The sequence below is a fragment of the Salmo salar genome, chromosome ssa05 (genome assembly GCF_905237065.1).
Source record: "Salmo salar chromosome ssa05, Ssal_v3.1, whole genome shotgun sequence".
NCBI classification, from domain to species: Eukaryota; Metazoa; Chordata; class Actinopteri; order Salmoniformes; family Salmonidae; genus Salmo; species Salmo salar.
Window position 1 is genome coordinate 34,802,345 of NC_059446.1, and position 21,915 is coordinate 34,824,259.

The 21,915-nt window shown below is 44.0% G+C and overlaps 1 protein-coding gene across 4 annotated transcripts in view; it reads left to right on the forward strand.

The window, feature by feature from the left end:
* LOC106604699 (GDNF family receptor alpha-4) overlaps positions 1–21,705 on the forward strand; it is a 37,831-nt gene extending 16,126 nt beyond the window's left edge. For 3 of the 4 annotated variants that reach the window (XM_045718107.1, XM_045718109.1, XM_045718110.1), the window contains exons 7-9: positions 643–779; positions 4,081–4,271; positions 21,617–21,705. In XM_045718107.1, coding sequence (XP_045574063.1) covers positions 643–779; positions 4,081–4,271; positions 21,617–21,671 — 383 coding nt within the window. In that variant the 3' untranslated portion in view covers positions 21,672–21,705. Of the gene's footprint in view, positions 1–642; positions 780–4,080; positions 7,868–21,616 lie in introns of those variants that run through there. The other variant, XM_014199619.2, reaches the window with a different exon arrangement.
* The last annotated feature ends 210 nt before the right edge of the window (positions 21,706–21,915 follow it).

Here is a 21,915-nt window from a genome sequence, read left to right on the forward strand (position 1 = left end):
ACCCAACTTATTGTGGGAAGCTTGTGGAAGGCTACCTGAAACGTTTGACCCAAGTTAAACAATTTAAGGGCAATGCTACCAAATACTAATTGAGTGTATGTAAACTTCTGACCCACTGGGAATGTGATGAATGAAATAAAAGCTGGAATAAATCATTCTCTCTACTATTATTCTGACATTTCACATTCTTAAAATAAAGTGGTGATCCTAACTGACCTAAGACAGGGAATTCTTTCTCGGTTTAAATGTCAGGAATTGTGAAAAACTGAGTTTAAATGTATTTGGTTAAGGTGTATGTAAACTTCCGACTTCAACTGTATCTCAATCAAGCAACTGTCAGACCAATCAATCAATGCACTTTACATGAGGCAAACAATCAATTTACTGCTTGACACTGCAATCCATCAATCTGTCAAATAGTTAAACACTCAGACACACACTCGCTCTCATGCACGGATGTGAATACACACACACACACGCACGCACGCACGCACGCACGCACGCACGCACGCACGCACGCACGCACGCACGCACGCACACACACACACACACACACACACACACACACACACACACACACACACACACACACACACACACACACATTATGTAATGTAATGTGTCTATCTGTTCGTCTCACAGAGAACTCCATCAGTACCATGGGTAGCTCCCCCCCTCGGCCAGTAGAGAGCACTTTCCCCCCGCCCTCTCGCCCCTCCCCCTTGGACCAGCAGAATGAGTTCAGCAACCACGCCGAGGATGAGCTCAGCAACAACGCTGTGAGTACTACTCAACATTACCCAATACTACCTGTCATTACTCAACATTCCCCAATACTACCTATCATTACTCAACATTACCCAATACTAACTGACATTACTCAACATTACCCAATAGTACCTAACATTACTCAACATTACCCAGTCTAGCTGACATTACTCAACATTACCCAATAGTACCTAACATTACTCAACATTACCCAGTCTAGCTGACATTACTCAACATTACCCAATACTAACTGACATTACTCAACATTACCCAATACTACCTATCATTACTCAACATTACCCAATACTACCTATCATTACTCAACATTACCCAGTACTAACTGACATTACTCAACATTACCCAGTCTAGCTGACATTACTCAACATTACCCAATACTACCTATCATTACTCAACATTACCCAGTACTAACTGACATTACTCAACATTACCCAATAGTACCTAACATTACTCAACATTACCCAATACTAACTGACATTACTCAACATTACCCAATACTAACTGACATTACTCAACATTACCCAATACTACCTAACGTTACTCAACATTACCCAATACTAACTGACACTACTCAACATTACCCAATAGTACCTAACATTACTCAACATTACCCAATACTAACTGACATTACTCAACATTACCCAATAGTACCTAACATTACTCAACATTACCCAATACTAACTGACATTACTCAACATTACCCAATACTAACTGACATTACTCAACATTACCCAATACTACCTAACGTTACTCAACATTACCCAATACTACCTAACATTACTCAGCATTCCCAAATATTACTTAACATTACCCAATATTATCCAATACTACCTAACATTTCTCAATACTACTTATCATTACTCAACATTATCCAATACTACCTGACATTACTCAATACTACCTAACATTACCCAGTACTATCTAACATTACTCAATACTGCCTAATATTACTCAACATGACCAAGTATTACCTAACATTACTCAACATGACCAAGTACTACCTAACATTACTCAACATGACCAAGTACTACCTAACATTACTGAACATGACCAAGTACTACCTAACATTACTCAACATGACCAAGTACTACCTAACATTACTCAACATGACCAAGTACTACCTAACATTACTCAACATGACCAAGTACTACCTAACATTACTCAACATGACCAAGTACTACCTAACATTACTGAACACTATTCAACATTACTCAATACTGCCTAATATTACTCAACATGACCAAGTACTACCTAACATTACTGAACACTATTCAACATTACTCAGCACTATGCAACGTTGTTAGTTTTAGATCAATTACCATCCCTCAGAAACATGCACTGATTCACTAAACAATGATCACACAACTGGTCAATGAAATGAAGCAAAGCAATTGATCACTCCACCCAGCACTGACCACTGCCAGCTTGACCACAAACAGTTGGACTGACCCCTGACTGACCGTTGAATTGGACACTGACCACCTGACTTGGGTGGCAGGTAGCCTAGTGGTTAGAGCATTGGGCCAGTAACTGGAAGGTTGCTGGATCGAATCCCCGAGCTGACAAGGTAAAAATCTGTTGTTTTGCCCCTGATGTTCCCTGGGCGCCGAAGACGTGGATGTTGATTAAGGCAGGCCCCCGCACCTCTCTGATTCAATATTTTCCTGTTTGACCTGGGTTTTTATTTTGGGAGCAACAGTGCAACTAAACAGTGCCAGTTGTGTCAAATTGGCTGGATGTCCTTTGGGTGGTGGACCATTCGTGACACACATGGGAAACTGTTGAATGTGAAAAACCCAGCAGCGTTGCAGTTCTTGACACACTGAAACCGGTGCCCCTGGCACCTTCTACCATACCCCTTTCAAAGGCACTTTAATATTTTGTCTTGCCCATTCACTCTCTGAATGGCACATATACACAATCCATGTCTCAGTTGTCTCAAGGCTTAAAAATCCCTCTTTAACCTGTCTCCTCCCCTTCATCTACCCTGATTGAAGTGGATTTAACAGGTCACATCAATAAGGGATAATAGCTTTTTCACCTGGATTCACTTGGTCAGTCTATGTCATGGAAAGAGCAGGTGTTCTTAATGTTTTGAATACTCAGTGTATATGCCAAGTCCAATTGAAAAATCATAATTTGAGTTTTTTGCCCTTATCATGCAGCCATACTAACAACCTGGTAACTTTACTAGTATATGCAAAGATTCTTCAGGAGATGTGTTTCAAAAGTAAGTAGTATTCATATAGGCCCAATGGAGGTATCTATTTTTCTGTTGCTCCTGAATTTCATGTGGTGCTCCTAACTTTTAAAAATTAGGAGCACCAGTGCTACAAATGATTTGTATTTATTTAGAGCCCTGACCAGAGGCTTCTGGAATGACCATTGACAACAGGAGTGACTGCTGTTGGCTGACCACTAAATCCTGTTCGGTCAATTGATCAGAATGACAGTGAAGCGCTTTGTGTCTCCACTGCTTCCCGCATGCTCAACACAGCCAGAGATTATCTCTGCCGCCAGCTAGACCAGGGGGATTCCAGTACCCTCTCTCTCTCTCGCTCTCTCTCTCATTGGCTATCTCCCTTTCTCACTATCTCCGTCTTTAATTCTGTCTCTCCCACTACAACTCTGTTCCACTTGCTCGCTCTCTCTCCCTCCCTCTCTACATCTCTCTTTTCCTCTTTCTCCCCTTTTCTCTTCCTCACTCTCTCTTCATATTTCTCACTCTCTCTCTCTCTCTGAGAGGATTAGATGAAGGTGTTTGCAAGAGAAAGTGCATCAATCAAACTTCATCAGTATTAATTTATGCATGCCCATCTGTCTGTCCATCCCTCCCTCCTTTCCTCTCCCCCAATCCTTCCTCCTACTCCCTCCCTCCCTCCTTCACTCTCTCTCTCTCCTCTTCTCTCTCTTTCCCTCCTCCGTGTTCCACATTGTAATCCCTCGCTCCATTCTCTCTTTCTCTCTCTGTCTCTCTCTCTCTCTCTCTCTCTCTATCTGTCTCTCTCTGTCTCTCTCTCTCTGTCTCTCTCTCTCTCTCTGTCTCTCTCTCTCTCTGTCTCTGTCTCCCTCTCTCTGTCTCTCTCGCTCTCTGTCGCTCTCTCTCTTTTTCAACCACCAATACATTGTTCCGCTTCCCTTTGTCCCACTCTCTCCTTCCATCCTCTCTTCTCCTCACTCATCCCTCATGTCATCCTCTCTTCTCCTCACTCATCCCTCATGTCATCCTCTCTTCTCATTCCTCGTTTCTTTCTCTCTTCCTCTCTTCTAACAATATATCTCTCTCTGTCTCAGGTGGAGCAGAGTGAGGAAGAGGAGGATGTGGAGGAGGAGGGTCAGTTTGACGTGATCCCTCTCTATGCTGAGAAGGCCACGGTGTCCAACCTGGGTTCTGGGGGTGGGGGGGTGTCCCCCCGTCTTTCCATGGGCCCCCCTCCTTCCCTGCTGCTGCTCCTTCTGCTACTGTCTGCCTCTCTGAGCTGGGGGTAAGAGGGGGGGGACCCCCTTCACACAGACAAGAGCCCCCACACAGACACAGAGACTCAAAGAAAGGCACAGAGAGAGAGAGAGAGAAAGAGAGAGAGCGAGAGAGAGAGAGAGAGAGAGAAAGAAAGGACCTTATGCTTATTTCTTCTCTCTTCCTTTTGAGACAGTCTTGTACAGTTTTCTTTGTCTTGCTTCACCTCCCACTGTCAGGTGATAGTTTTGTCCAATGGAGACTTGTTGTGTATGACAGACCGGGATGAACCAACTCCAAAGTGACAGAGAGGGGTTAAACTGAGTGACTTGATATATTATATGTAATTTCCTCTTTTGGTGAAAACATGTGACAGGTTACTATGAGTCCGATGGCGCTTCAGTATATCCAAGCTTAACTCTGTCCATTCATACCTCTATCTCCAGTGATAGAGAAGTGCTTTCAGTAAGTCATGAAAAAGTAGTCAGTGGTATGAAGGAATGAATGTGCTTATGTGGCATCTCTAAACATGTAGCTTGACAGAGTGTGTGTGTGTGTTCTGTCTGTGCCAGTGTGTGAGCGTTACGCAAAGAGTAGAGGGTTTTTCAGAATCATCTCGTCTCCCGCCTCATACTCAACACCCGTCAGCAGTCACACACACACACACACACACACACACACACACACACACACACACACACACACACACACACACACACACACACACACACACACACACACACACACACACACACACCCTGGCAGCAGAACATTAGATCCAGTAGATGCTTATGATTTATTAGTCTATCTGTGATCTGTGTCCCTATGACTCAGCACAGTCCTGGGAGAATAACCAGCGGCATTAACACAAATAAAACAGTCATAAAAGAAAATAAAAAAGACTTTCCATAAATGTGAGTAATAAAGTACAAAAAAAATCGACTAACTTTTCAACAGGTGCAGACGCCAATCTGGGGTTGACACTAGCAAAGAAGACGAGGGATAGAGAGAGAGTTTATCATGTGTGGTCTATTTCCACTTTTTACTTGTTTTAGTTTGAGGGGAGATAATATGGCACGGCATGAACTCTTTATCTTATAGTGGCTCTTGGGGGAAAAATGTTGTTGAGCGAGCAGTAGAGGGAGAGAAAGAAAGAGTAAACCAGAGAAAGAGAGAGAGAGAGAGAGAGACCCTTGAGCGGAAACATACCATAGAGAATGGCTTGGCCCTCCATTTCCTCTGTCTTATAAATCTTTTGCTGACACTAATGTTTTTTGTCTCTTGTTCTTTCCTATTTCTGGGGGACGTAAAATTAACTTCCATCCGGAGGGGTTGGAGATGGTGGTGGACGGAGAGAAGGGCGGGGGGGGGGGATGGGAGGGGCTGGATTGGTGGTAGGTCTGCAGTATGTGTCTTGCATCACTCTCTCCCGGGCACTAAAATTGAATTAGCTTACACACACCAGCTGTCCAACGGCACGTGAGCAACAGACAGTTACACAAAGTGTCTGTCAATCAGTCATTCTTTCCGAAAGAAAAGAGGAACACGCTCACCTGAAGATTTATCCCTCCATTCTATAGAACACGAGCATCATTAATGCCAAGGTCAGCTAGTCGATCACAGATCTCGTGCTGGGGTTAATTGATAGCAGTGAGGAAAGTAGGCGGGAGATTGATGCGCCTGTCAGGCCTGTGTGGGGCCTTTACAAGGCCTGTTGTTATTTTTTAATTGTTGTCGCGGCCGTTTGTCGTCCGCTGACACCTCTCCACTGCCAACAGACAGACTGAGAGAGAGAGAGAGAGAGAGAGAGAGAGAAAGGGGAGGAGGAGAGGATACCAATCATTTACATCAATATCTCCGAAATAAACAAGCCGAGAAGCCATGCGTTAAATCAACTGGCATAGAGAAGGGTAGTGGAATGGGGAGGGATTATTTTACTGTTCTTGTTCGCTCATATTACAGCTCTATCATAAACACACACACACACTGTCAAACATTAGTTCAATGGTGTCTGATTCCCCTGGACTTGAGCATTTTAATCCTTCGTTGGCCTGACACAAGGATGTTGGCGCCACTGTTGGCTTAGCTATACCGCCCACTGTGGAGAGACTCAGCCAGCGAGAGATACAAAACAGCACAAACAGAAAGGCACACAAGGAACTAGAATGACACACACTACACACGACTCTGTAGGAAACATGTCCAGGGAGAGAAGACGGGAGGAAAGCAAAGCGGGAGAAAAAAAGAGAGGGAGAGAGAGAGAGAGCGAGAACTGATATGACCTGCAGGCTTATAGCAGAATAAGTGCTGTAGCTTGGCCTTACTGATCTATTTCACACTCTGTAGGTCCTAAAGCATCAGCACTCTACTGTAGCACAGCCTCAGCCACAGCTCTGCCGCTACAGCCGGACGCACAGTGGAGGACGCGTTCCATTGGATTCATTTAAACAAATACACAAGGAAACGAAAGCAGGAAAAGGCACAATTTGAGCCCAAACCTTCCTAAACAGCTCCTATAGCCCCCACACCGGGAACATTGGTTGTATTAATTCATACGCTCAATGGATGTTTCTGTGTGCTGTGTTTATGTGTGTGAACAACCAGCTGTGCTGTGCTGTCTACCTGCCTGCCCTGCTATCACATTCATAACCACCGATCTTTCATTTATAGAACTGCTGCACTACGTACTCATTAATATGTCTATGCCAGATGTGTGCGTCGTTATTTATGCATATGCGCAGTAATTACCGCAAACAATGTCATGTTGTATTGACTGCATATCGGCCATCGGGATGACTTAGTGTGTGTGTGTGTGTGTTCGTGTGTTGGACATGGCTGTGGAGCATATGGAAGACTCAGAGGAGGCTCAAGGGTTACAACGTTTTCCGGCTGCACCTGTACTTAGCTCTGTCTGTTTGTCACTCTGCGTAACCATGGCGATGCCATATCTGCCGCTGTTCGCTGTAGCACCAAATCATGCTAAATGGTGTTGAATAATGCTCAGATGTTCAGCCTTTTCTATCCCAGCACCTTCGGAGGTGAAGCAGTAGGCCGTGCCTCCTGCAGGTAGTCGGCTGAATAGGCTGATGGGTATTCAGGAGGGGAGAGGACGCATGCTGGGACTGCAAATGAGACGCAGAACTGTACTGCCTGACTACTCTGCACCGCAACAATATCATGATGAAACCCTTTCCTCTTTCTTGCTCACGCTCCCGAACGCTGCAACGCTGAGTGGACCGATCTCCTCTCTGTCGTCAGGCTTGAACCCCCCCCCCCCCCCACTATCTTCCGTGTGTTGCTCCGGACAGCGGGCAGTCACAGGAAGGACCGTTCAGGATCACAGAACTGCTCTGCTGGTGTTCACGATGACAAAACACTGATGCCATGAACATTCTGTTCATCCCGCTTCCCTTTAAGCATGCCTGTGTACCACAGGAGAGGGCCAGCTTTGGCCCACTACCCCCCAGAACTGGTTCTGTTCCGACCCCTCCAGGACACACCCCGCCCAGCGTTCTCTTGATCCGGTAGTGTTCTGTGCTTTCCTCCATCTGCTGTTCAGAGAGACAGCCACCACCACTGTGTACATCGGTGAACGTAATAAATACATGATCTTACATTTCCTTACTTTTGCTTGTTGTTTTTGTGTACAGTTGACCTTAGATGAACTGGGATATATATTTGAATTGCACAAAGGATGCACTTAGCCAATATACTTTTATCAATAAAAATCGACTACATTTAATGAACACATTAAGACGGCCTATAGATTACCTTCACATGCACCAGTTCTCTGTCCCAGGTGTGACATGGTGATATTGTGTCAAAGCAGTGACTATGATGATGATAACTGAAACACTACGTCTGGTTTAATGGCCGTTGTCAGTGTGTGGTTAATGAAATCATCGGGATGTATTTCTGCTTCATCTGAATTCTCCTTAATTCTACACGCTCCAGTGCTTTATTAAATCATTAAAGAGTGACAAGCGACTACCGAACACTGTGGTCACACACGCACGCACACTGACCCACCCACACACACACACACCAACACGCGACACGCACACAAACGCACGATGTCTGTGAATCAGAGGAGCACCAATCACAGACCCATTAAATAATCAGACAGCTTTCTCTCCCATTGTGTCCAATCAGAGCAAATGGGTCTCCTGCTCTCTGCTCCTTCGTGATCACTCTTCCCCTGGGCTGCTTGTGTGTGTGTGTGTGTGTGTGGGGGGGGGGTGTTGTGAATCTACCCCTCCAGAATGTTGCTATTAGTCAGTCAGCGAGAGAAAGGGTTCTAACCTGTGAGAAACAGGACCTGTAATTAGAGTGGTGCACATGGCATTACATGGTGTGTGTGTGTGTGTGTGTGTGTGTGTGCGTGCGTGCGTGCGTGCGTGCGTGCATGCACATTGGCATTACACAGTTCATCTCACCCAACGACCCAGACAAAAAAAAGACCTCAACTGGAAAATAACTTCCTACCTGAAAAATCTTGTTCCCTATTTTTCTAGGGTCTTTCTCTCACTCGCTTCCTCTCTCTCTCTCTCTCTCTCTACCTTATCCTCCATCCTCCCTGTGGAACCCAACAAACTTTTCCTCCTGAGTCTGCTCAGACATATGAGTGTTCAGACGGAGAGAGATGGAAGAGCAGGAGACCCAGTAAAGCTTTTAATCTGTAAATGGAGAGAGAGGTATCCAGTAATGGTCATTTAAGCATTAAGCCCTCCTCCGTCCGCCTCGTTCGTGCTTCCTAATGGTCCTTAAACATTTATGACCCTGATGATAACAAAGGAAGACTGCAGCCTAATCAGATCAATGCTGGTTAAAAACCCTACTCTGAACTGCACAGGCATCAGCCATTGGCGGGGAGAAGAAAACACAACTCATATCTTGCTCCATATCATCTTTTAAAGCAAGCATCTGTCCTCCTTATATAGGCAGTAAATAAACTGCATTGTGGTACTGACTGTCTGTAGGAATCCAACACACACTTGCTTCCTTGCTCACTTACTTTGCAGTGTAGTCCACTCTCTCTCTCTCTCTCTCTCTCTCTCTCTCTCTCTCTCTCTCTCTCTCTCTCTCTCTCTCTCTCTCTCTCTCTCTCTCTCTCTCTCTCTAGCTCTCTCTCTAGCTCTCTCTGTTTCTCTCCATCGGTTTGAAATGGAGAGATATGTACTCTCTGAATAGCTGAGACTGCAGTCAGAGATTGGGGTGGCTGTGAATAGCCGGCCAGATAAAGATGGATTTCATTCAGGAATGGATGGAGAAACCGCGTCTGTCTCTGGGTGGTACAGAACGACTCATTCTACTCCGTCTAAATGGCTTCTATTGGGAGTGATGAGATTCAGTCTCCACTCCCCATAGACTGCGTCCTGCAGCATTACAGGGTCACAAGGGTTAAACGGCCTAATAAGGAAAATACACACTGCATTACACACTGCATTACAACACAGACACACACACCGTGGGACTCTCCAGCTATCAGGATCTGTTTATTCACACCTGAGCTGTTTATTTCCATCCACCTGCACAAACCGACTGGCTGAACCGACCAAGGTGCACTATTGAATGGAGTGCTGAGCTGCAGGGTATTTGCAGGAGTTTGTTGGTGGTGCGAAATAAAGCTAATTTGATTGGCTGTGGCGGTGCATTTTGTACGCAGTAAATTATACAACTACAATAATATGGTCTTCCTTATCGATTTCTCTCAGGAAGCACGCGGGGTCTGTCTGCAGGTGTAAAAGTATTTTTATCGTTACAGATCGGTCATGTTGCGCATCCTCGTTGCGCTCTTGTGTTCTGGCTGGCTGCAGTGGCTGTGAAGTGAACACACCCATTGCTTCTCTGGGCTCACACACACACACACACACACACACACACACACACACACACACACACACACACACACACACACACACACACACACACACACACACAACAAAATCATCACGACATTGGCTTTTCATCAGCGTTCAGACATTCGGTCTTTACTGTTCGCTGTATCAGTATGTAATTAGTGACTGTGTGTGTGTGTGTGTGTGCGTACATGCGTGTGTGTCCAATGCCTATTGCTGTGGCATAACTTTATGTCCCTTCATTATACCCCCCCCCCCCGCCCCAGTTTGCTGACTAATGGAGCCTTTATTCTTAATGAGTGTTGCTCTTGTTCCTCTATCTCTTGCCCCCCTCATTACCTCTCTATCTCTCACCCCTCTCTTCCTCTCTTCTATTCCTCTACTGCCTTCTTCTACCATCACCACATCCTCTCTGCTTCAATTTAATTACAACTCCCATCCTGCCATCCTCTCCTCTGCCTCATCCCCCCTTAACCCTCATTCTCTTCCTCTACCTCCATCTCTCACACATTCTCTCTCTCTCTCTCTCTCTCTCTCTCTCTCTCTCTCTCTCTCTCTCTCTCTCTCTCTCTCTCTCTCTCTCTCTCTCTCTCTCTCTCTCTCTCTCTCTCTCTCTCTGAATTCAATTCAAGGGGAAACATATGTTTACATTGCCAAAGCAAGTGAAATGGATTAACAGAAGTGAAATAAACAAAAAGTCAACAGTAAATATTACACTCTCACAAGTTCCAAAATAATAGAGACATTTCAAATGTCATATTATGTCTATATACAGTGTTGTAACAATGTGCAAAATAGTTTAAGTACAAAACGGAAAATAAATAAACATAAATATGGGTTGTATTTTCAATGGTGTTTGTTCTTCACTGGTTGCCCTCTTCTTGTGGCAACAGGTCACAAATCTTGCTGCTGTGATTGCACACTGGAATTTCACCCAATAGATATGGGAGTTTATCAAAATTGATAATTGATAAATTATTTGTGGGTCTGTGTAATCTGAGGGAAATATGTGTCTCTAATATGGTCATACATTTGGCAGGAGGTTAGGAAGTGCAGCTCAGTTTCCACCTCATTTTGTGGGCAGTGTGCACATAGCCTGTCTTCTCTTGAGAGCCAGGTCTGCCTACAACAACCTTTCTCAATAGCAAGGCTATGCTCACTGAGTCTGTACATAGTCAAAGCTTTCCTTAATTCCCGGGTCAGTCACAGTGGTCAGGTATTCTGCCACTGTGTACTCTCTGTTTAGGACCAAATATCATTCTAGTTTCCTCCGTTTTTTTGTAAATTATTTCCAATGTGACGTAATTATCTTTTAGTTTTCACATGATTTGGTTGGGTCTAATTGTGTTGCTGTCCTGGGGCTCTGTGGGTTCTGTTTGTGTTTGTGAACAGAGGACCAGCTTGCTTAGGGGACTCTTTTCCAGGTTCATCTCTCTGTAGGGGATGGCTTTGTCATGGAAGGTTTGGGAATAGCTTCCTTTTTGGTATCTCTCTCTCTCTGTCTGTCTCTTTCCCTCTCTCTCAGTGGCTCCTCGCTCACATACAGTGCATTCTGAAATTATTCAGACCCCTTTGTCTTTTTCCACATTTTGTTACGTTACAGCCTTATTCTAAAATGGATAAAAATAATAATTATTCTCATTAATCTACACACAATACCACATAATGACAAAGCAAAACAGGTCTTTAGATTTATACAAAATGTTAACTTTTTACATAAGTATTCAGACACTTTACTCAGTACTTTGTTGAAGCACCTTTGGCAGCGATTACAGCCTCGAGTTTTCAAGGGTATGGCACTTCAAGCTTGGCACATCTGTATTTGGGGAGTTTCTCCCATTCTTCTCTGCAGATCTTCCCCAGCTCTGTCAGGTTATTTTCTGGTATTTTCTGGTCTCACCAGAGATGTTTGATCGGGTTCAAGTCCGGGCTCTGGCTAGGCCACTCAAGGACATTCAGAGACTTGTCCCGAAGCCACTCCTGCGATGTCTTGGCTGTGTGCTTAGGGTCATTGTCCTGTTGGAAGGTCATCTCCCTGACCAAGGACCTTCTCCCCCGATTGCTCAGTTTGGCCAGGCGTCCAGCTCTAGGAAGAGACTTGGTGGTTCCAAACTTGTTCCATTTAAGAATGTTGGAGGCCGCTGCGTTCTTGGGGACCTTCAATGCTGCCAAAATATTTTGGTACCCTTCACCAGATCTGTGCCTCGACACAATTCTTTCTCGGAGCGCTATTGACAATTCCTTCGAGCACATGGCTTGGTTTTTGCTCTGACATGCACTGTTAACTGTGTGACCTTGACCTCATATAGACAGGTGTGTACCTTTCCAAATCATGTCCAATCAATTGAATTGACCACAGGTCCAATCAAGTTGTAGAAACATCTCAAGGATGATCAATGGAAACAGGATGCACCTGAGCTCAATTTCGAGTCTCCTAGCAAAGGGTCTGAATACTTATGTAAATAAGGTATTTCTGTTTTTATTTTTAGTGAATGTGCAAAAATGTCTAAAAACCTGTTTTCCCTTGGTCATTGTGGGGTATTGTGTGTAGATTGATGAGGAAAAAATAAATGTCATCCATTTTAGAAGAGGCAAGAGGTCTGAATACTTTCCGAATGTACTGTGTGCTCCTTCTCTTCCTCTCTCCATTCCTCTCTCCCTCCAGCTGCAGTGTGTGTGTGTGTTGGGAGCATGTGCTGGTACGGAACAGAGCAGCAGTGTCTTTTGTCCAGCCCGTCTGGCCTGGCTACGCCTCGCCAGCTGCTACTCTGCTCACTCTGTTAATAACCCAACATCTTATTTATGGTCTGTCGTTTGTTTTAGCGGCGTCAGTGGCTTTCGCGTTCCCAGGTGTGCCAGCACACCATTTAGACTAGTACCCTTCTGTACATAAGTGTCTTCTCTTTCCCTCTCTCAATCTGCCAAGCCTTACTGCCTATCTGTCCTTTTAACTGTATCTCTCTCTCTCGCTCTACCTCCATCGATTCGTCCACCGTCTCTGTCTCTCTCTCTCTCTCTACCTCTCTCTCTCTCTCTCTCTCTCTCCTTCGTTGTCCTATCCGTTAACTTCAGATAGACCTGAAATCTCTCCTGAGAGAGGACCTGTTTATCAAGTCTCTCTCTATCAGTCCAACTCTCTCTCTCTCTCCCTCCCCCTCTCTCTCTGTCTCTCTCTTTCTTTTTCTATCTCTCTTCCTTTCTCTATGACCATACTCTACATCTCCCAGTCAAAGCATTCCCAATAGAATTCTAAATTCCCCCAGCAACATGACTGTGAATGAAATATAGTTACTCACTCACAAACGAGTAAATGAAAAGGTTAGGCACTACACTTTTTTCTCCCCCTTCCTTGTATCTCTTTCCATCTCTCTCTTCATAGTTCACTCTCTCTTCTCTTTGTCTAGTTCTCATCAGAGATTAGGTAAGTGCAGAGAGAAGTGAGAGCTAGCAAGATAGGAGGTGAGGGTTGGAGGAGGGTAGATAGGTGAGGGTTAGAGGAGGGTAGATAGGAGGTGAGGGTTAGAGGAGGGTAGATAGGAGGTGAGGGTTAGAGGAGGGTAGATAGGAGGTGAGGGTTGGAGGAGGGTAGATAGGAGGTGAGTGTTAGAGGAGGGTAGATAGGAGGTGAGGGTTAGAGGAGGGTAGATAGGAGGTGAGGGTTGGCGGAGGGTAGATAGGAGGTGAGGGTTGGAGGAGGGTAGATAGGTGAGGGTTAGAGGAGGGTAGATAGGAGGTGAGGGTTAGAGGAGGGTAGATAGGAGGTGAGGGTTAGAGGGTAGATAGGAGGTGAGGGTTGGAGGAGGGTAGATAGGAGGTGAGTGTTAGAGGAGGGTAGATAGGAGGTGAGGGTTAGAGGGTAGATAGGAGGTGATGGTTGGAGGAGGGTAGATAGGAGGTGAGGGTTAGAGGAGGGTAGATAGGAGGTGAGGGTTAGAGGAGGGTAGATAGGAGGTGAGGGTTAGAGGAGGGTAGATAGGAGGTGAGGGTTGGCGGAGGGTAGATAGGAGGTGAGGGTTGGAGGAGGGTAGATAGGAGGTGAGTGTTAGAGGAGGGTAGATAGGAGGTGAGGGTTAGAGGAGGTGAGGGTTAGAGGAGGGTAGATAGGTGAGTGTTAGGGGAGGGTAGATAGGAGGTGAGGGTTAGAGGAGGGTAGATAGGTGAGTGTTAGAGGAGGGTAGATAGGAGGTGAGGGTTAGAGGAGGGTAGATAGGTGAGTGTTAGAGGAGGGTAGATAGGAGGTGAGAGTAGATTGGAGGTGGAGCGGGAAGAAGGAGAGAGATCAGATGAGGTGAGTTGAGAGGAAGGGGAGAGAGTTGAGAAGAAGGAAGGGAAGAGGGCGGAGGAGGAGGGGTGAGAGGAAAGGGTACAGAGAACAGAGAGAGGGATGAGGGAGAGGGATGAGGACCAAGGGAGAGGGGGTGAGGTGCAGGGTCGATAACTGAGCAGCTGACATACTGTAAATCCCTCATGCATGTAAATAATTCATAATTACATCTCTTTCCTCGCTGGTCATCACTCTTTTTTATCACTATCGCTCTGTTCCCTACTGTACCTCTGTTCTCCTCTCCAACATTCAATAGCCAACACTCCAACTCTTCCTTTGCCTTTCTCTTTCCTCTCTTCATTGCACTCCTCTTTCTGATTAATCTAAAGCCTGCTCTCTAATTTTACACTCTACTCTCTTGCTCATTATTTCTCTCCCTCTCTCACGCTCTCTCCCTCCCTCGCTCTCCTAATGATAGATCAGGGTTGCTTCGTGATAGGGAAGAAAGGAGGACAGGCTTGTTGACACTTACGTTGTGGTGATTGATAAATAAATGGTGATGCATGTAGCTATGCAGGACTGGGTTGGGCTGGGTTGGGTTGGGCTGGGTTGGACTGGGTTGGGTTGGGCTGGGTTGGACTGGGTTGGGCTGGGCTGGGTTGGGTTGGGCTGGGTTGGGCTGGGTTGGGCTGGGCTGGGTTGGGTTGGGTTGGGTTGGGCTGGGTTGGTCTGGGCCGGGTTGGGTTGGGTTGGGCTGGGCTGGGTTGGGCTGGGTTGGGCTGGGTTGGGTTGGGCTGGGTTGGTCTGGGCTGGGTTGGGTTGGGTTGGGCTGGGTTGGTCTGGGCTGGGTTGGGTTGGGTTGGGCTGGGTCACATAGGGAGACTGATGTTGCGTACAACTGGTAAAAATCAATTACAACGCCCCTCAAACTCATAATTACCAGTGGAAAACTAGTCTGACATGCAGACCTCTGACGTCACCTAGTGAAGACATGACCTCGATAACAACACGTTCGGCAGTTAAATGTAACAACCAAACATCATTTATAAAACTCAATCTATTAATATGGTTTACTTTTAGTTTATGGTTTATGCAGCTTGTTGGCCAATAGCCAATCAACGTTTCTCAATGAGTTCAAAGCACCTGAATGCATCCAACTGGTATTTATGACTTCGTAACTGGTAATTACCACCTTCCCACTTGGTTATGAATGCAGCATTAGAGAGAGGAACAGGGGAAGAGGGAACGAGAAAGATGGAGAGAGAAAGCAGGTGAGAGACAGGTAGGAGTGATGTGAGGCCAGTAGGTGTTTTCATATCTTATAAGCGATCGGTAGTGGCGTTTATTCTGGAGCCGACTACTATGGGCTCAAATAAATAATCAGAATCACAAAACGCCTCAAGATTGATTTTGATAGAATTATCATTATTTTCTCTTTGGCAGATTCACTTATTGCTCCTTGGGGGTATTCAAATGAAACACACACACACACACACACACACACACACACACACACACACACACACACACACACACACACACACACACACACACACACACACACACACACACTGAACAATATATTTAAGTTTCTGTCAAGCTACTGAACTGAATGACATGTGAGGTGGTAATTCAACTGTGTGTAAATGCATGTGTTCATGTGGGTGGGAGGGGGGGGGGGGGGGGCACAGGTTGACTCATAATAACCGCGGGGCGGCCGGGTTGAATAAAGAGAAAATAATGCAATTCATATCTATAGGCTACATTGAGGCTTTTCTTTCATTCTTTTTTATCTGGCGTTAGTGAGTAAGCCTAAGCTTTAGGGCCTAACTGCCCGCGCACGAAATAGACACCAATTGCCAAATGCTTTTGGAAACTTGGGCAGAAAAAGTTAACGTTGATCCACTGAGGCAAAAAGGACAATGTAGGAGTTTAATTCAATAAGAGAAAAGCTGTGAAATGGAGAGTTGAAAATAAAGAGAACTGTGGGCCAGAACAACAGCCTAATGTTTGGGAAAGATGTGGGAAGACTGAGGCACTATAGGCCTACAAATTCGACAGTCACAAGACTGTCAAATATGGGGGGGACAAATATGTCGCATCAAGGGAATTGTACTGTTCAGATGGGTTGACTGGAATATTAACTGAAATCTGGACCAGAGGCGTAGTGCAGTTCCGGTGGGGCCAAATTGATTGTATATAATTTTTGCCATGGGTCAGAGAGAAAAATGTGCAGTTTTATAGTTAATCTCATGCTATGTTACACATTTAAAAAATCTGAGCTCCTAGAGTGTGCGTCTCTCCTTTTAATTTTTCAAGTGTTCTATTCCGCTAGCCAGCACCTCGCCTAAATAAGTGTGCATTTCTTTCGCCTCTATGTTAGACATTTTGCCATGAAACTGAGATAAATGTTGGTGTTTTACAGCTCAGGGAGTCTTGAAAGATGTGAAACTCCACAAATATGTGTCTTAATATTAGCAAGACTTAAAATATATATTTTTATAGACCAAAGTATTAGCTATCACACCATGTAAAGAAACCTCTTAAATATTTTAATCTTCATAAAACGCAACTAAATGAATTCATGTCAACTCTGTCATGAACTCTCAACAAGTGTTTAAAGGCCTTGTTAAATTCTAACATTTAGATGATTCAAATATGTAATACAAATCTCCAAATGTGTTTTTGTTTTGTTTTATAACACTATTAAATTCTCCAGGGCTAATTTCATTAGCATTTTGGCATATTTTTCTAGATTTAGAATATAGAACAACATTTATAAACCAAACATTATGCCTTAGGTCTAACACAGTAAATACTTGAATTGTTTAAGCATATGTTGCAGAACAGTGATTCCAATATTTTTTCGGATTGTTGATAATAAAAATGTATCTTAAGAGGGGTGACGGAGTTGACAAGCCACTGACAGAGTTTACAACCGATACTCAAAACAAATATGTTTTTGCCTCTAAAAATAAAAGTTCAATACAAACATTTGTAAAATATGGAAAAATAATTAATTTGAAAATCCCCAATAAAAACAACCATTATATCAGATCTTTTTAGACAAAAATCTTACGGAGTTCATGTTTTACGAATTTGACAAAAATTCATTTTTTATTCTTCATTCAATTTGTATACACAGTAGCAATTCAGTTTTTCCTCATTTGCTTTATGACTCTTAAACCTAAATAAATGTAATATATTTGAACCAAAATTCATATTGTATTTTAATCTATAAGGGAGATGGAGTTGACAGGTTATGGTTGTGACCATGGTGATTCCAATATTGTTTGTTTAAATCTATCAAAAGTAGAGAACTTTACAGGCCATGAGGGGTCTTGTTGCATTACAGTACATGGAATGAGGACATGAATAAAGGGTCCTTATGCTCATTCCTGATTAATTAAGGATCTGAAGGAGTTGATCAAATCGTCGGACACATCTTTTATGAAAGTTTTGAGATAAATATTCTTTAAAGTCAGAGAGGGCTATTGCAAGAAACTACAGTACATATGATAATTTTACAGTTCATATCAAATCAAATCAAATCAATCAAATGTATTTTTATATAGCCCTTCGTACATCAGCTGATATTCTCAAAGTGCTGTACAGAAACCCAGCCTAAAACCCCAAACAGCAAGCAAAGCATGTGAAAGAAGCACGGTGGCTAGGAAAAACTCCCTAGGAAAAACTCCCTAGAAAGGCCAAAAACCTAGGAAGAAACCTAGAGAGGAACCAGGCTATGAGGGGTGGCCAGTCCTCTTCTGGCTGTGCAGGGTGGATATTATAACAGAACATGGTCAAAATGTTAAAATGTTAAAATGTTCATAAATGACCAGCATGGTCAAATAATAATAATCATAGTAGTTGTCGAGGGTGCAACAAGCACGTCCGGTGAACAGGTCAGGGTTCCATAGCCGCAGGCAGAACAGTTGAAACTGGAGCAGCAGCACGGCCAGGTGGACTGGGGACAGCAAGGAGTCATCATACCAGGTAGTCCTGAGGCATGGTCCTAGGGCTCAGGTCCTCCGAGAGAAAGACAGAAAGAGAGAAAGAGAGAATTAGAGAGAGCATATTTAAATACACACAGGACACCGGATAAGACAAGAGAAATACTCCAGATGTAACAGACTGACCCTAGCCCCCGACACATAAACTACTGCAGCATAAATACTGGAGGCTGAGACAGGAGGGATCAGAAGACACTGTGGCCCCATCCGATGATACCCCCGGACAGGGCCAAACAGGCAGGATATAACCCCACCCACTTTGCCAAAGCACAGCCCCCACACCACTAGAGGGATGTCTCCAACCACCAACTTACCGTCCTAAGACAAGGCCGAGTATAGCCCACAACGATCTCCGCCATGGCACAACCCAAGGGGGGGGCGCCAACCCAGACAGGAAGACCACGTCAGTGACTCAACCCACTCAAGTGACGCACCCCTCCCATGGACGGCATGGAAGAACACCAGTAGGCCAGTGACTCAGCCCCTGTAAAAGGGTTATCCATTATTGCCATTCTTTTTTCAATTTAAACACTATTTTGAAAGTTTGAAATTGTGATCCTTTGCTCCAGACAAGGGCATTTCCAGGCATACAGCCAACATGGAAATTAATAATAATTAAAGTATTTTGAAATTTCCTGAAACAAATATTTTCCCTTATAAATTCCACCTACATGTACATTTTAAGATCAAATAATGCAACAAAATCCATATTTTTCTATTTAGAAAATAAAGTTTTCCTTTCTGACAAGGATTGTCCCAACTTTCAAGAATCCCTGAGCTAATTTCCTGCTATTCTACACATTTTGCCATAAGGCTGAGAGAAATGTTTGGCTTATGACGTGATTATTTGCTGTCTGTGGAGCCCTGACCTCCAGGGGAACACAAAGCTTTGCATTTTCTCCCCGGTCCCTAAACGTCCTTGCTGCTCGAGAGAAGCAGAGATGAAAGAGAGAACTTTACAAATGTCAACTACACTGAATAAAAATATGAACACAACATGTAAAGTGTTGTTCCCATGTTTCATGAGCTGAAATCAAAGATCCCAGAAATGTTCCATACGCACAAAAAAAGTTTTCTGCACAAATTTGTTTACATCCCTGTTAGTGAGCATTTCTCCTTTGCCAAGATAATCCAGCCACCTGACAGGTGTGGTATATCAAGAAGCTGATTAAACAGCATGATCATTACACAGGTGCACCTTGTGCTCGGGACAATAAAACGACACTTTAAAATGTGCAGTTTTGTCACACCACACAATGCCACAGATGTCTCAAGTTTTGAGGGAACGTGTAAATGGCCTGCTGACTGTAGGAATGTCCACAAGAGCAGTAGCCAGAGAATTTAAGGTTAATTTCTCTACCATAAGCCGCCTCCAATGACATTTTAGAGAATTTGGCAGTACTTCCAATTGGCCTCAGAACCGCAGACCACGTGTATGGTGTCATGTGGTAGAGCGGTTTGCTGATGTCAACGTTGTGAACAGAATGCCCCATGTGGTGGTGGGGTTATGGTATGGGCAGGCATAAGCTACGGACAACGAATACAATTGCATTTTATCAATGGCAATTTGAATGCACAGAGACACGTGGACGAGATCCTGAGGCCCATTGTCGTGCCATTCATCCGCCGCCATCACCTCATGTTTCAGCCTGATAATGCACAGCCAGTGCTTGACTTGGGCCGGAGCTGTCCGGAGCGCCATACCGGCACTTCAAATTTTGGGGGAATTGTGTACCAGCTCCTCTATAAAACAAAGTATCCTATCGCCATCCCAGATTCACACACCAAGGCAAAAAAGGTTGATCAAAGTGGAATGAAGGTGGGATCTGCATTAAATAGCAATGGAGAGTAATCATTCATTTCCTGAGTCCGCTTTGTTCAAGTTTATTTGCCTTTAGTCTGTGAATCTGTGTATAATCGTAGGCTGTTCGAGATTGTGCAGATTGAAAATGTGCCAACCTGAATTCGCATGATGCTCTGTTCCAAGTTGTCAAATGAAGATTTGTAAGGTCATGAAAAGTCATGGACATTTGTTTAATCATTTAATGTAATTCATGAAGGCACACTTAAATATGAAATATTATCAATCCCTTTAAAATCGACATATCTGCCATTATCGGTATGACGCTTCAGTGCATGTCTATGTGTGCTGCGTGTGTGCCAGTGCGAGTGTACCGTTGCCCCGAGAAGAGAGGGCGTGACATTTCAGCAGCAGGTATAAAATAATGTAAGTACAACAGACTAACAAGATAGCCAATTCAAAACATAACTTGTAAGAGTTATCTTGCTAGTTAACTAGCTAACTAGGCATTCATGTAGTTGTCGCCTTTTCACCGGCACTGTAGATAGCCTAAATAAATCTGGACTGTTGGAAAGCTGGGATTCCCCCCTATTAAACAGTTGCCATGGAAAACTCCATCCAAAACGATATTTTGGTATTTGCTACATTGGTCCATTGTTGATTAGTCCATTGTTGCTGTGTTTTGCATCATAAAATGCATCATAGAGGGATGATTTCTGTATTTTGAACGTTACATAAATTGAAAACTTGATTGCTGACAAGCAAAACATTTTGAGACTATGTCAACAATGGACTAATGAAAGAAATACCAAAATATAGTTGTTGGGTGGAGTTTTCCTTTAAACATATTCTAATAAAAGCTTAATTAACAAATAACTTGCTGTGCATAGATCTCCCCTGAAACATTAATACTTGAGCCTTACATATAAACATGTTTAGTTAGATAGCTTGCTTTGATGTAGACTACCCTGCACACACAGGAGCTCTCCAGATGCTGGGTTGACCACATTTAAGTGGCTTGATCAAGTGCACAATGGCAGGAGATGGTAGGCCTACATGGGATCAGTCACAGCAGCCTTCCAGTATCAATAATGTTTACTTTTACGTTTTTCACATAGTCTATAATCAGTGGTGTAAAGTACTTAAGTAAAAATACTTTAAAGTACTATTAAGTAGTTTTTTGGGGTATCTGTACTTTACTATTTATATTTTTGACAACTTTTACTTTTACTCCACTACATTCCTAAAGAAAATAATGTCACACCCTGATCTGTTTCACCTGTCCTTGTGATTGTCTCCACCCCCTCCAGGTGTCGCTTATTTTCCCCAGTGTATTTATCCCTGTGTTTCCTGTCTCTCTGTGCCAGTTTGTCTTGTATGTTCAAGTCAACCAGCGTGTTTTTCCCGTGCTTCTAATTTTCTATTCTCTTCTACTAGTCCTCCTGGTTTTGACCTTTGCCTGTTTTTTGGACTCCATTCCTGCCTGCCCTGACCTTGAGCCTGCCTTCCATTCTGCCTGCCCTGACCTCGAGCCTGCCTTCCATTCTGTACCTCTGTATCTCTGAACTGGTTTTGACCTTTTGCCTGTCCACGACCATTCTCTTGCCTACCCCTTTTGGATTGTTAATAAACATCTTGGACTCTAACCATCTGCCTCCTGTGTCTGCATCTGGGTCTCGCCTTGTGATCTTATAAATAATGTACTTTCTACTCCATACATTTTCCCTGACACCCAA